At 34.7% G+C, this 13,454-nt stretch overlaps 1 protein-coding gene across 2 annotated transcripts in view; it reads right to left on the bottom strand.

Annotated features, from left to right (window-relative positions):
• The window catches only part of PLOD2 (procollagen-lysine,2-oxoglutarate 5-dioxygenase 2), a 101,484-nt gene that overhangs the window by 47,296 nt on the left and 40,734 nt on the right, over positions 1 to 13,454 (bottom strand). For both annotated transcript variants that reach the window (XM_043595204.1, XM_043595205.1), the window contains exons 2-3: positions 11,533 to 11,624; positions 7,613 to 7,749 (exon numbers count right to left, since the gene is read on the bottom strand). In XM_043595204.1, coding sequence (XP_043451139.1) covers positions 7,613 to 7,749; positions 11,533 to 11,624 — 229 coding nt within the window. The remainder of the gene's footprint in view (positions 1 to 7,612; positions 7,750 to 11,532; positions 11,625 to 13,454) is intronic.

Raw genomic sequence — 13,454 nt, 5'->3', positions numbered from 1 at the left:
CAAGCAGTGGTCTGGCCCCTGGCTTACCAGCACCTGGCCTACAGAGTAAAGTCTAAAAGAATCAGCGTCACAATAACTTTCCATTAAGTAACCTGTTCCGAAACCAAACTGAACCATTTGATCTGTCATTCTCGTATTTTCTCAAGATGTTTCCATCTGCTTGGCACATCTTCTCCCAATCGGGTCCAAACCATTCCCATTTCAAATCTCACCTCCTTTAAAAACTTCTATTTGATTCACCTAAATAGAAGAGACCCTTTCCTTCCTTTTAGTTCCCACAGACCTTTTCCCTTCTCATTTCATGAAACATTGTATTCTTCCCCTTCACACTGGGACTGCCTATCTTATACTAGACTGCCTATTCTGTCTTCATATGCCAGATCCACATCGTTATTCACCTGTGTATTCCTCTAGCTTTGTATCTGGGAGACAGTCAATAAATATTTGTTGAACAAATGAATAAACACATGAATGAATGAGTCATCCCAAGTCTTAGTAAGAAGCAAAAGCTACTGGGTAGCCAGAAAAGAAAGCAATAGAAGTGTTCCCTAATTTTATTTGTTCCTCCCGAATACAACACTTTCTTCATCATCATGGACATACGCTTAAGCCAAAAGTTATAAGCATTCAATCTCTTACCAGCTAGTCTAATGAAACCAAAGCACACAAGGAGCAACGCACCTGGTACTTCTGTCTTTAATCATGTCCTCATCTTAAATACCTATCTGTATTTTCATAGATAATACTGCAAACTGATGCTACGAGATCACTCCTTCTCTCTCTCTCCCCTCACAAAAAAAAGTTAAAATGTCAACCAGGAGATGTCTGGCTGGCTCAGTTGGTACAGCTTATGACTCTTGATCTCAGGTTCATTCATGAGTTCGAATCCCACATTGGGTATGAAGACTATTTAAAAAGAATGAATGAATGAATGAATGAATGAATGAATAAATAAATATTTTTAACAATGTCAACCCTGTTGAACTTGCAAAATAAATTACAATAAAATCATAGTATAAAATGATAAATACATTTTACTATAGGAATTTTGAAGGAATGGGTAGGAATTAGCTCTTCTTAAAAAGCAGGTACTCTTTTAAAAAACAAATAATTCTGGGAGCATTTTCCTTCAAATGGTATCTACTTTCATTTCCTGTACAGTATTCCTACTGAGGCTGGGTAGACGCAGGAGTCAGTCAGGACACTGCTTAGCTAGAGAGTCATTTTCTCCAGACTGTTTCCTGAGAACGGCTAGGAGTAACACCGAACAGAGAAGGCAGCCAAGGTAGGAATGGTGGCAAGACGTCAAAGTAGCTCAAGCTGCCATAGCTCGAGGCACCGTCACTCGCTTTTCTGGGTCAGTCTCCTTATTGCTAAAATCAGTAGTTAAAAGATGATTAAGTAAATGACAATTTTCCTTCTACTTTTAAATAATGCTTAAGTTTATCTCTGTAATGTTAGAACTTTCACATCTGACACATACTTAGTACACAGCAAGTATTCACTAAATCAATGAGGGGGAAAAAGATTTAAAAATTGCCAACATTTATTATGCAGCTCCAGCATGCCAGATACAACATATACAGAGCTATGTATGCATAGAAAAATATATCCAGGGGACAAGATCTCTGTCCCACTCAGCACTTGCCGTCCCCCCCCCCAACTCCAGTTCTAACCACACAACCTGCACTGTATTTTGCACATAACAGATACATGTTTACTCAAAAGAACAAACTTCAAGGAGTGGCCAATCTGGTTTGGGGAAAAATTATACATATGCATTATATATTATATATTATATATTATATATACAAACACATATAGTCAGGCAAGTTAGTGCATACAAGATTATACATATCAATCGAGAGACAGATGATATATATATATATATAAACATCCAATGCTTCTTTTGTGTACAATTTATTTCTTCCTCATTCCAACACACCAATTAATATACTCAGTACAAATTAACAAGAACATGTGAACAATCTGAAAAAACAAAAGTCACTCATTTCCTACATAATTCCTAAACATATTTCAGGCTATTCTGGGTAAGCCAGAAGACCGTGCAATATATTTACATGACAGCTAATGATTTTAATCTTTCCTTCAAAAAAGGAAAAAAGAAAAAAGCAATACTCAAACTAAGAACTCTGATGTATTTTGGCTTTCCTTCATACTAATATAATGAAATGTTGTCCATTGCTAATAACTATGTTCTTTGTGTCTGCACAATTAAATTGTCATCGCTGACAGGAAGGAGGAGTCCATCAAATAAATCTGCCGTAGTTGGTTAAAATTATAGCCATCATACTTGAAAAGCTTTGCTTTCAGAAAATTTTTTTTTCTATCTTCTGAATAAACTATGTAAGACAATATAAAATGCAGGCATTTTATACATACTGGGTATGTAACGAGCTATGAAAAGTATAAAATATTTATTTCATAGAATAAAATAAGATAGGATCTGGTCATCTGTAGAATTAATACACATAATGATACTTATGACTTATATGACTTATATAAAATAATTTTATAAACAATTAGCAGAATGATATAATAAAACATAATCTTTGATAATTTTCTAAAAGTAAATGATTCTAAAAAGATTATGTCAACATGCAATTTTTTCTGAAATCATATTATTTCTTCCAAATTAGATTTGTTCAGTTTTGTTTGCAGAATTAGTATAATATGAGAATTCTTTGAGCATGGGATCTGTGTTTCTCTCTTTTGTTTTGCAGTGTTAACTTTAATGCCTAGATCATAGTTTGTACTCAAGACACGTGTACTAAATACAAAGTAAAAAAATCTGTCCACTTATCTTACTTTTTCAGCAAAATAATATTTAATTAGAAGCCAAAGAAACAAACATTAGCTTACATGGGAAAGATCAGCAACAACAACATCATTATTTTCATGGCTTCTGACAATCAAAATTCATTTTTTTTTAAATAATTGCAACCTTTGAGATCTAGAAAATTTGGACACTTCTTGGCCTTCGCCAATCGTTTTAGTATCTCCAAATGAATGAAGAAAATCTATCATTAAAAGCAGTTTCAAAGTATCTACCATATTTCTTCTAAGATCTGTTTCTTGCTCTTTTAATGCCAGTTTCTGTTACCGAATATTTATCGATACCTTGCTGTTTACCCAGACAATATTTAAATCAGGTACAGCCCTCAGCCTCACTGTCTGGAAATAAGGACAATTACAATTCAACATGCAAGGTACATGGAAGCTAGCAATATACAAGGGGTAAGGCATATATGTTAACAGAAAAGAATTTGTGACTAAGATTATTCCTGGATTTTCAGCCAGTGCCCTTTATCCTGGATCAATTTCCCAGGCCAGAGGCTTTACTTTATATTCATTTTAATTCTATATCAACTTTTGTGTTATAACAGTAACTACCATTCTAGTTTTTTAAATTCAATCTTCCTTACGGCAATCTTTAGTGAGTAAGAGCTTATAAACTGCAAAGTCAATTCCTTTATCTAACCTCAAAATCATTTAGTTAATCATCTTTAAACAAATACTTTAATGAACCAAGCAGTTTCTATATACCCAAATCCTTGGGTAGTTATTTTAATAGAGGAAATATTCCTTTTGGTGAGGCCAATAACCACCCCTGAATATGTCTTTTAAATATTTCATATATTAGGAGTCTTTCAAAATGTAGCCCATCAGCATTCTGATTAATGGCATTATATTCATCACCAAAAAACAGAAATTTATGCTCAGTCCAAATTCAAAACAAAATAATTACATCACCTCTATTTCTAACAACTTTTCTTCTAAAGAAATTTTCTCAAATGTATAAGAAAAAATAAAACAAATAACTAAAGTTTTATTAGATACTGACACCCAAAATAGAATTCCACCACATGCGTATTCTGGGGTCTGGACTCTGGCTGGTTTATATTTTATTACATCTAGTACAGAGCAAACTTGTGGGGATATTCAATTTGTATCACTCACAATAAAACACTTTTTGTTACTTACTGGCCTACATATTATTTAAAAAAAATACTACCTACTATATAATAATAATTAGGCCTGACCATCTGTCTTCAATGTAACTGAAGTAAAAGAAATACATAATTTACAAGGGAATTCTAAAAGTAATGCAATGTACCTTGTATTAAAACTCAAAGTGCTCAGTTACTTTGATTAAGGTGAATTATAAAATCTTTGTGGAATAATTTTTCTCCATACGGGAATGTGCAGCTATCAAGTTCCAATATTTGTCCTCAAAATCTTCATGAGCCTAGTCCAAAAGAACTCATTGCACTCCATCCATTAAAAGTCATCAAATTCATTATGATTGGAATTATCCATTACAATTATATTAAATAAATTCATCTAATCAAGGAGAGATGGTCAGCTTTACAAACCATCTAATTTATATTAATACACACACACACACACACACACACACACACACACACACACACACATACACACACACTCCAGCATCAAATAACTTGAAAAAAAGTTTATGGTACTTTCTCATATGGATAGCTTCAATTTTCATTTTAAGAACCCAAACCCTTGCCAAATACTTGTTTTTCTCTAAATTAAATATGATAAATCTTACTCTATATAGTACATTTATAAACATCTTGTCTCTAATTCTAAATTTTCATCCAAAAGTCAGTTTAGAATACATATTCCCATGGAAGCAGCGTTATAAAATTGTTCCCAAATTAATTCACAAGAGCGTGTCTAAATAAACACAAGGGATTATTTGGAGGTGTTAGAAATGCTCTAAAATTGAGAAGTGATGATAATTGCACAACTCTAAGATGACTAAAAATCATTGAATTTTACACTTAAAATGAGTGTATGTAATGGTATACAATTTATACCTCGAGAGAGGTTTTTTTGACAAAGCCTATCCAAACTATACAAACCATTAAGTACATAAATGTTTGTATGTTTTCATACAGTGGTGACCTATGCTTCCATAAAATGAATTATTACAGTTGAGTTGTCCTAAGGAAACCACCTAAGGGGCACCTGAATGGTTCACGTGGTTAAGTGTCTGACTCGATTTCAGCTCAGGTCAGGATCCCAGGATTAAGGGATGGAGCCCTGCGTCAGGCTAGGTGCAGAGCATGAAGCCTGCTTAAGATTCTCTCCCTCTCTCGGCCCTTCCCCCCGCTATTGCTCTCTAATAAAAAAATATTTAAGAGAAAAGAAAACCACACAAGAAACAGGAATTTGATTATAAAAAAATTAATAATTCTACCTTTCTGAATTCTACCTTTGACCAAAGGTAAACTTAATTAGGAGACTAGCAGTTTTGTTACAGAACGGGTATCCTAGTTCAAGTAATTTAAAAATAGCCTTATCCATTTCTCTCAGACCTTAGATTATGCATAATTTTCAACTATATTCATCACTCTGTACATGACACTTTTTTTAAAGGGTGCTGTTTAAACAAATAAATAAGAGGAGAAAAAAGCTCTAACGTGGCAGCACCTGCCCATCCCTCTTTACCTCAGTTACTTTCTCATGATCCCTAGGCTCTTCCAGCAGAACAGACATGCTGGGTCAAGATAGAGAACATGTTACTGATTCTTCTCAGACAGTGGCTTGGCTGAGTTGGGTCTGCATATTTTCAGTTACCTGGCTGTTTTCACAGAGGAAAGTGTCAGAAATTTTGTCTGTTTGGTTCACTGATATATCCCAAACACTAACAGTGCCTGACACACAAGTCTTCCATTTAAAATGTTACTGTTGTCTTTTTGTCATGCTGGGTCTTAAAATATCATCTAAATATATAAATGCAACTGCAGGCAGCTTTCAGATATCTAGAAGTATCCCTTTCCTTAAGAAAAACAAACTGCACCTTATTAAACCAATTTTTCCCAAGGCTAAGTCCTGGATTGGGGGATGGGGGAGGTAGAGTGGGACAGGAGGGTAAAGGTAGAAGGAAAGAGGTTCTTCCAAAAACACAAAAGGAGGCTTAAGAACCTAAAACCATTACTGGCTCATATGTGGTAACTTGTACAAGGAGAATTTGCCTCGAAATGAAAATCAAAACGTACATGTGGCAAGTTCAAGCTGACCAAATTGGCTATTTGAAGTCCACCGTATTTTAAGTTTTTTTTTTAATTTTTAAATGTTTATTCATTTTTGAGAGATGGAGAGAGAGCATGAGTGGGGGAGGGGCAGAGAGAGAAGGAGACAAACAGAATCTGAGGCAGGCTCCAGGCTCTGAGCTGTCAGCACAGAGCCCAATGTGGGGCTCAAACTAGCAAACCGAGAGATAAGGACCAGAGCCGAAGTTGTACGCTTAACCAACTGAGCCACCCAGGCGCTCCTCCGCCATACTTTTAAACCAAAACATACTCAATATTTAATCTAAACAGTTATTGTGAGCTCTCTACTCTTTTCCAAAGGTAAATATATATATAATAATAGATTCTGTATAAAAATTCCCAGTACTTAAGCTGACACCAGCTATCCTACATCTCATGTTGTAAGAAGAGGTTAGCTATAAGCAGAACTTTATTTTTTTTCCTCCAAGATATTAAGGAAATTCTATGGGGCACCTGGGTGGCTCAGTCAGTTAAGCGTCTGACTTTGGCTCAGATCATGATCTCTCGGTTCATGAGTTCGAGCCCCACATCTAGGTCTGTGTTGACAGCTCAGAGCCTGGAGCCTGCTTTGGATTCTGTGTCTCCCTCTCTCTATTCCTCCCCCGCTCATACTAGCTCATTCTCTCTCACTCTCTCTCTCTCTCAGAAATAAAGAAACTTTAAAAAAAAAGGATATTAAGGAAATTCTAAAGAAGCAAGTAATGTAGACCTTCTCAAAACTTTTAATGGTTGATGGCAGCGGGACTTTATTATGTCTATTTTCATTTCAAACTTTATGCCTTTCTTATATACATATTTGTATGAAATACATTACTCTTACTTTTATCTGCAGTAGTAATGGTTTGGGATTTTCAAACTGAGGAAGAGATTCAAATAAGCTTCCCTAAGTTAGAGGAGAAAATGCATGGGGATTTGAAACAAGCAATTAATGACCAAAACATAAAAATAAAAAGGTGAAGAAAATGGAAGAAAGAAAGTAGCAAACACTAATGACTCATGACAATTTGACATTATAAAAACATGCAGAAAGAAGGTAAAAGAGGACAGTGGGCATTCCAAATCAAGGAGAAGGAAAATAAAACAGTATACAAAAAGATACTCACACACTGAAAAGACTTTTCTTCCTTAAAAATAGACTTTATTATTTCTCACTTATAACTTTTCATGATCCGTTTCCTCCTGGTCAGCCAGGACCCACTGAGTTATTTTCCTCAACAGAAAACCTCAACATGATCTTTCTTCCATCTCAAGTCAGGATTAAAACACGGATTTCACAAAAATGCTAGCTCATGCTGTATTTTCTCATTGTTGCTTATGGTAAGTCATTAGATTTGATGCATTACACAACTATGTTAGATGATGGTTTTCTAATTATGAGTAAAATCCACTTTTTAAGTTAATGATTCCTTGTGAATAAAATAAAAATAATCTGCAAATATGAATTTCAACTTTTTAATAATAATTTAATGTAGACTTAAAAATTCGTAAGTTATTTCTCTTACCATTCAGTAAACAAAACAACCAAATCCTCTTGATTAGCATAATGTTCCATGACTTCTTTCATTAATCTCACTTTTTGGCCCCCTCCAATACTATTAATTCCAGCACCACCTCTCCACTCTTCTCCTTGACCAAGGACCTATAAATGAAATCAACATTTTGTCACTGAGCAAAGCTCAAGTTATAGCAGTATCACAGAGGTCATCAGCAACTTGTACAATATTACACAGTATCCACTCTTCAAACATTTCAATAAATCACTAAATCATGATGCTACAGAGAAAAAACACTTGATGCCTAGTTCAGGTCTTGATTCTTCAATGTTATCCATCCCATAAAATGTCATTCCTGATTTTACCATTTCAAAAGTAGAATCTAATCCAAGGAGGTCAAGGGGGTAAGGAGCATAGAAAATATTTCTCATATCTTATTTCTACTTGTTCAGACTAAAGTGAAAAAGAAAATACAGAAACTTCCCATAATGCTTTTCAATCTGACAGGAAATCTGTACGATGAACACCAAAGCCAAGTCCAGAAGAGTTTTGGACAGGACTCTTAAGTGATTTTCCTACTGAAGCAAATCAGCTGTTCAAGGAAACACAGAGGGCATCAGGTCAGATGTCACCTTCTTTATAAAGTTTAAATTTACATTGCCCTCAAAAACTTAATAACAATTCATTAATGCAAGGAATTGCCTAAGCACAATTAATCAGAGCTAAACTTGTAGCTGTTCTCCTCACCGTCTGCCTCAGCCTCAGCAGCTGTCTCCCATATTGGAAGTACACGGAACCACACCTGGCTGTGAGGGAGCAGCAAGTATAGGTTCCCCTCCGCCACACACACACCCTGAATTTTAATTCCATCACAAATTCTGATGTTCTCAAGATAATGATCTTACTAGGAGATTTGTGAAATTAAGGGAGAATGAAATTAAACACAAGAGAAAGGGTAAAATAAATTTAGAAAATAATTTTTTATATCAAGATAGGTAATAGACAAAATGGACTTTATTTCTTAATTTGTTTATGTACTATTTTATTTATTTTCCCCATGATAAGGGTACACTTTAATCTCTATCCCCTATTTCCCCCACCCCTCACTCACCTCCCCTCTGGTAACCATCAGTTTGTTCTCTATACTTAAGAGTCTATTTCTTGGTTTGTCTTTCTCTCATTTTTATTTTTCCTTTGTTTATTTGTTTTGTTTTTTAAATTCTACATACGAGTGAGATCATATGGTATTTGTCTTTCTCTGACTAACTTATTCCTCTTAGCATTATATTCTCTAGCTCTATGTTGCTGCAAATGGCAAGATTTAATTCTTTTTTGTGGATGAATAATATTCCATTATATATAATTACCACACCTTCTTTATCCATTTATCTATCAATGGATACTGGGCTGTTTGGCTACTGTTACAGTTTGGCTACTGTAAATAATGCTTCTATAAACACAGAAGTACATGTATCTCTTTGAATTAGTGTTTTTGTATTTTGGGGGTAAGCGCCCAGTAGTAGTGTATTTACTGGGTCATAAGGTAGTTCTATTTTTAATTTTTTGAGGAACCTTCACTGCATTTCTCACAGTGGCTATACCAGTTTGCATTCCAAGTTTACATTACAGTTTACCATGCAGGAGGATTCCTTTTTCTCCACATCATCCCCAACACTTAATGTTTTTGATTTTAGCCATTCTGACAGGTGTGAGGTGGTATTTCATTGTGGTTTTGAGCTGCATTTCTTTGATGATTAGTGATATTGAACATCTTTTCATATGTCTGTTGGTCGTCGGTATGTCTCATTTGGAGAAATGTCTGTTCGTGACTTCTGCCAATTTTTTAATTGCATTATTTGTTTTTTGGGTGTTGAGCTGTATCAGTTCTTTATATATTTGAGACACTAACCCTTTATCAGATATATCATTTGCAAATATATTCTCCCGTTCAGTAGGCTGCCTTTCAGTTTTGTTGCTTGTTAGAAAATAAACATTAGCTCCAACTTTGCTAAACATTGAACCAAATATAAACTCTGCTGGCAAAGTCCATGGGGCTCCCAGCCTCCGATTTCTAGTTATCACTTCATCACTGCACTCACTAATCTACTGCAGGTTGGGGATAAATGCTAACAAGAAAACTCAAAACTGACATGTATCTGGATTCATACTGGGGCTAGTCTAGGAGAATTACTGGTCTGGTAGAACTATTAGTTTTTACCCTAAAAGCTGGCCTTCTATGGCCCATGATTTGCTACACTTCCATTCCAAAACCCTCTGGGCTTCTCCAATACTGCACTGATACCAGGCCCAGCCATATCCAAGAGCCTACTCTGTGCAGTGCACTATGCTAAGCTCTATTTTCTATTTTCTTTCCACTCTATCAGTATGTCAAACTTCAGTGTGCATCAGAATCATGTAGAGGGCCTGTTAAAACACAGACTGCAGAGTTTGTGATTCAGTAGATCTGAGGTCGGGCCTGAGTATCTCCTTTCTAACAATTTCCTAGACGATGCTGATGTTGGTAGTCTGGGGTCCACGCTTTGAGAACTACTGCATTTCATAATGGGAAAACAGCAAGAATCACTCAAATGGGCTGGGGTCCAAGATTTAACATTTCACAGCCATATACCCTGGGGCAAGTTTTCCTCACCCATAAACCAAGTAATATCTAACATACATGGTTTCAACAGCATACCACATATAAAGTTCCAAACAGTGCCTCACACATAAGGAACATCCCACACTCTCCCCAGTACGAACTCTAATGATCCCTCCTCATTGTATTTCAGTATTATTCGGCATAATTTTACCCTGATTTCTCTGTTACTTCCATAATGCCTCCCATCAGTACATACTACTATATTTCTCCTCTATCCTAACAAACGTCTAACAGACTTCTCATTTATCCTGTAATAAATATGTGGTTGTTAACACTAGATCTCTTTTCCAGCAGAGTTTAGCCTCTTTACTAGCTGTTTTATATTATCATCCGTACCTAGTCTCCTAGGGGTTATGTAAGTGAATACTACCTTCCTTCTACATTACATACTAGAATAGCTCAATTTTCCCTAGGCGAAACAATCTTTCCTTCTTCTTTTTTGTTAAAGTTGTTTTTTGTTTCTTTGGTTGGCCTTTTGTTTCTTTGTGTGTGTTTTGCTTTTTAGTTTTTGGTTTTTTGTAAATGTCTTCAGTTTGTTGGTTGGTTTGTTTTCCTACCTGGGATACCTCCCCATCCGCCTCTTATTTGTGGAAAAGACCTGGCTGACAGATCCTCATTTCTATAAAAAAATAAATAAGTAAATAAAAAAGGCAGGCCTTTCACAGCTCAGTTTACTAGTTCTACTAAATTCCCCAGGTTTCCTCTGATCATTTATCAATGAGATATTCCCCTGGAGATCAGTCTTCTAAAAAAAAAAAAAAACCTTTTATACTTTTAATGTTCTCAAATTCCTCTAAAACAAACAAGAAAAGCAACTCTCAATAATGAAACAGAAAAGGTATCCCCTTCACAGCCATGTTTCCCCTTCTCTGTAAACAAAGAAACATACTATGATAGACATACCCAGTATAGAAAAAAAATTCTTCTTAGTAATGAAAAAAACTGTCAAATCTGCTATGCTATGCTTGTACATGGCCCCTCAAAAGAAACATAAATATATATAAACATTTTTCTGTTGTCTCATAGAACATGTTTATATAAAGCATTAGCAAATATGAAGAAATCATTGTCTAAGTGGCAGAGTATTAATAAGGCCAAAATGTATCCTTAAAACAATCAATTATATACACAAACTCAGTAATTATGTAACCAAATTTCAACTTCCTTGTGTAGACTGCAGATTGTAGCAATAGGATCGTTGGTATTTTTATGAAAAATGTACTTTAGTCACATATTCTAACATGTCTGCGAATTAAAAGATATACTGTACCTTCACAGTATAATTGAAGTATTTGGCTGACTGCATAAATCGATGGAATCCATCACTTTCTTTTGTTGCTACAGTTATGACTAATAATTTATCTGTAAAGACAGAAGGGACTAACATAAGATGGTTTTGCAAGAGGTTAAATGCTCCCACTTTACAACCCACTACAGTGATTAGAGTCATTAAACCTACCCGCCTACCTCCTATTCATTTTCGTAATGAAAAGTCTTAGTAGCCACAACAACATATACATCATCTTCACTGCTTTGTTGTTTATTTAGCAAATAAAGGAACCAAAATCAGGGCTGCCCTAGTAAATACACAGCTTTTAGTCACCATTCTATAATGGACAATTATTTTCAGTCCAACATAAAACCATTTGTCAGTAGGAGGAGGCAGACTTAAGCAATCATTCAAAACATCCATAAAAGCTATTAAGGAGAATGCTTATCAGGAAAAGGCATGCAGAAAAATGTATAAAAGAACAAAGTATATTAGCAAATATCAAAAGTGCTGGAACATTTCTTTTAACCTGAGGACACAGGAGGACTCACGGACTAAAAAAACAAAAGTCAACATCTTTATAACATTCAATGCATTGAGCTGTACCGTTTGTCACCTGCATGTTGTTACCAATAACACAAAACTCACAAGGTATTAAATGTCTGCTAGGCAATAGGCAATTATTGGAAATAGCACTAATGCATTACAGAATTCAATTAGAAATAATTTCATGTAAATCAAAGTAATTTTGCATCAAATTTTAAAAATAATTAAAATAATAAAATATAAATAGGTGCAATACACATGAAGAAATAATAAATTCAAACATTCACTAGTCAACTAAAGAAAGGAAAACGTTTCCATAAAGATAAATATCAATGTCCTTAGATTTTTTTCTGGAAAAAGGTATTTCTCACATAATTTTCACCACTATGAGAAATAAACATTCAAGGAAAAATAAGTTATTTTCATAAAGTTGACGGCAGCAAGTAAATATATTTTAAGAGCACTTTTGTAATTATTTTTTTTTAAGGACCAAGTTGTCTTTTTTTTTTTTTTTTAGAGAGAGTGCGCGCATGCAAGCGCACACACACACAAACACACACACTTGCACGCACACGAGCAGGTGAAGAGCACAGAGAGAGGAAGATGGAGAATCTGAAGTGGGCTCCATGCTAACAGCAGTGAGCCTGATGTAGAGTTCGAACTCACAAACCATTAAATCATGACCTGAGCCAAATCAAGAGACAGACACCTAACCGACTGAACCATCTGGGTACCCAATAAACTGTATTTTTTAAGAAACAAAATTTATACCAAATTAGCTGTTATTTTTTAAGAAACAAAATTTAATTTTAAAGTTTCAAGCAGGGCTTAACTGATTAAGAAAATATGACATGTTACCATTCACAATAAATTTTAAAATGGAGACTACCAGATTTTATAAAAGAGCATACTTTAAAGTCTCTTTTTTCTGTAATAAAATTACTGTATTTAAAGATAACTTTCTTATCTTAACCTTCTATACATAAGTCATAAGAATTATCTACGAGTTTACATTTTGGTTAGATGGATTTTTACGCTTACCATTTTCAGTATAAAATTAGCAGCAAGGATTTCATCATCCTTAATAGTTAAAGTAATGTTGGCCAGACCACTGAGTAGACAGAAACGTTACACTAATCCAATGACTCAGAAGGCAAAGTTAAAAATGGGTAGTCTATGTCTGGCAATCTTATGCCAAATAAGGACTCCTATTGTTTCATTATTGTTGCTAATTACAAAAAAAACAAATAGTGAATTAGTAACTTTGTTTTTAAAAAAATGTATGATTAATAGCATTACATATAAATTTCTGTTTCCTTTTATCTGCTATTCAGTATCATTACTGTGATAAGAAACAAGTCTTATTTATAATAATA

The sequence above is a fragment of the Prionailurus bengalensis genome, chromosome C2 (genome assembly GCF_016509475.1).
Source record: "Prionailurus bengalensis isolate Pbe53 chromosome C2, Fcat_Pben_1.1_paternal_pri, whole genome shotgun sequence".
Lineage (NCBI taxonomy): Eukaryota > Metazoa > Chordata > Mammalia > Carnivora > Felidae > Prionailurus > Prionailurus bengalensis.
The sequence above is the reverse complement of the archived record's forward strand: the minus strand, read 5'-3'. Positions and strand labels throughout refer to the sequence as shown.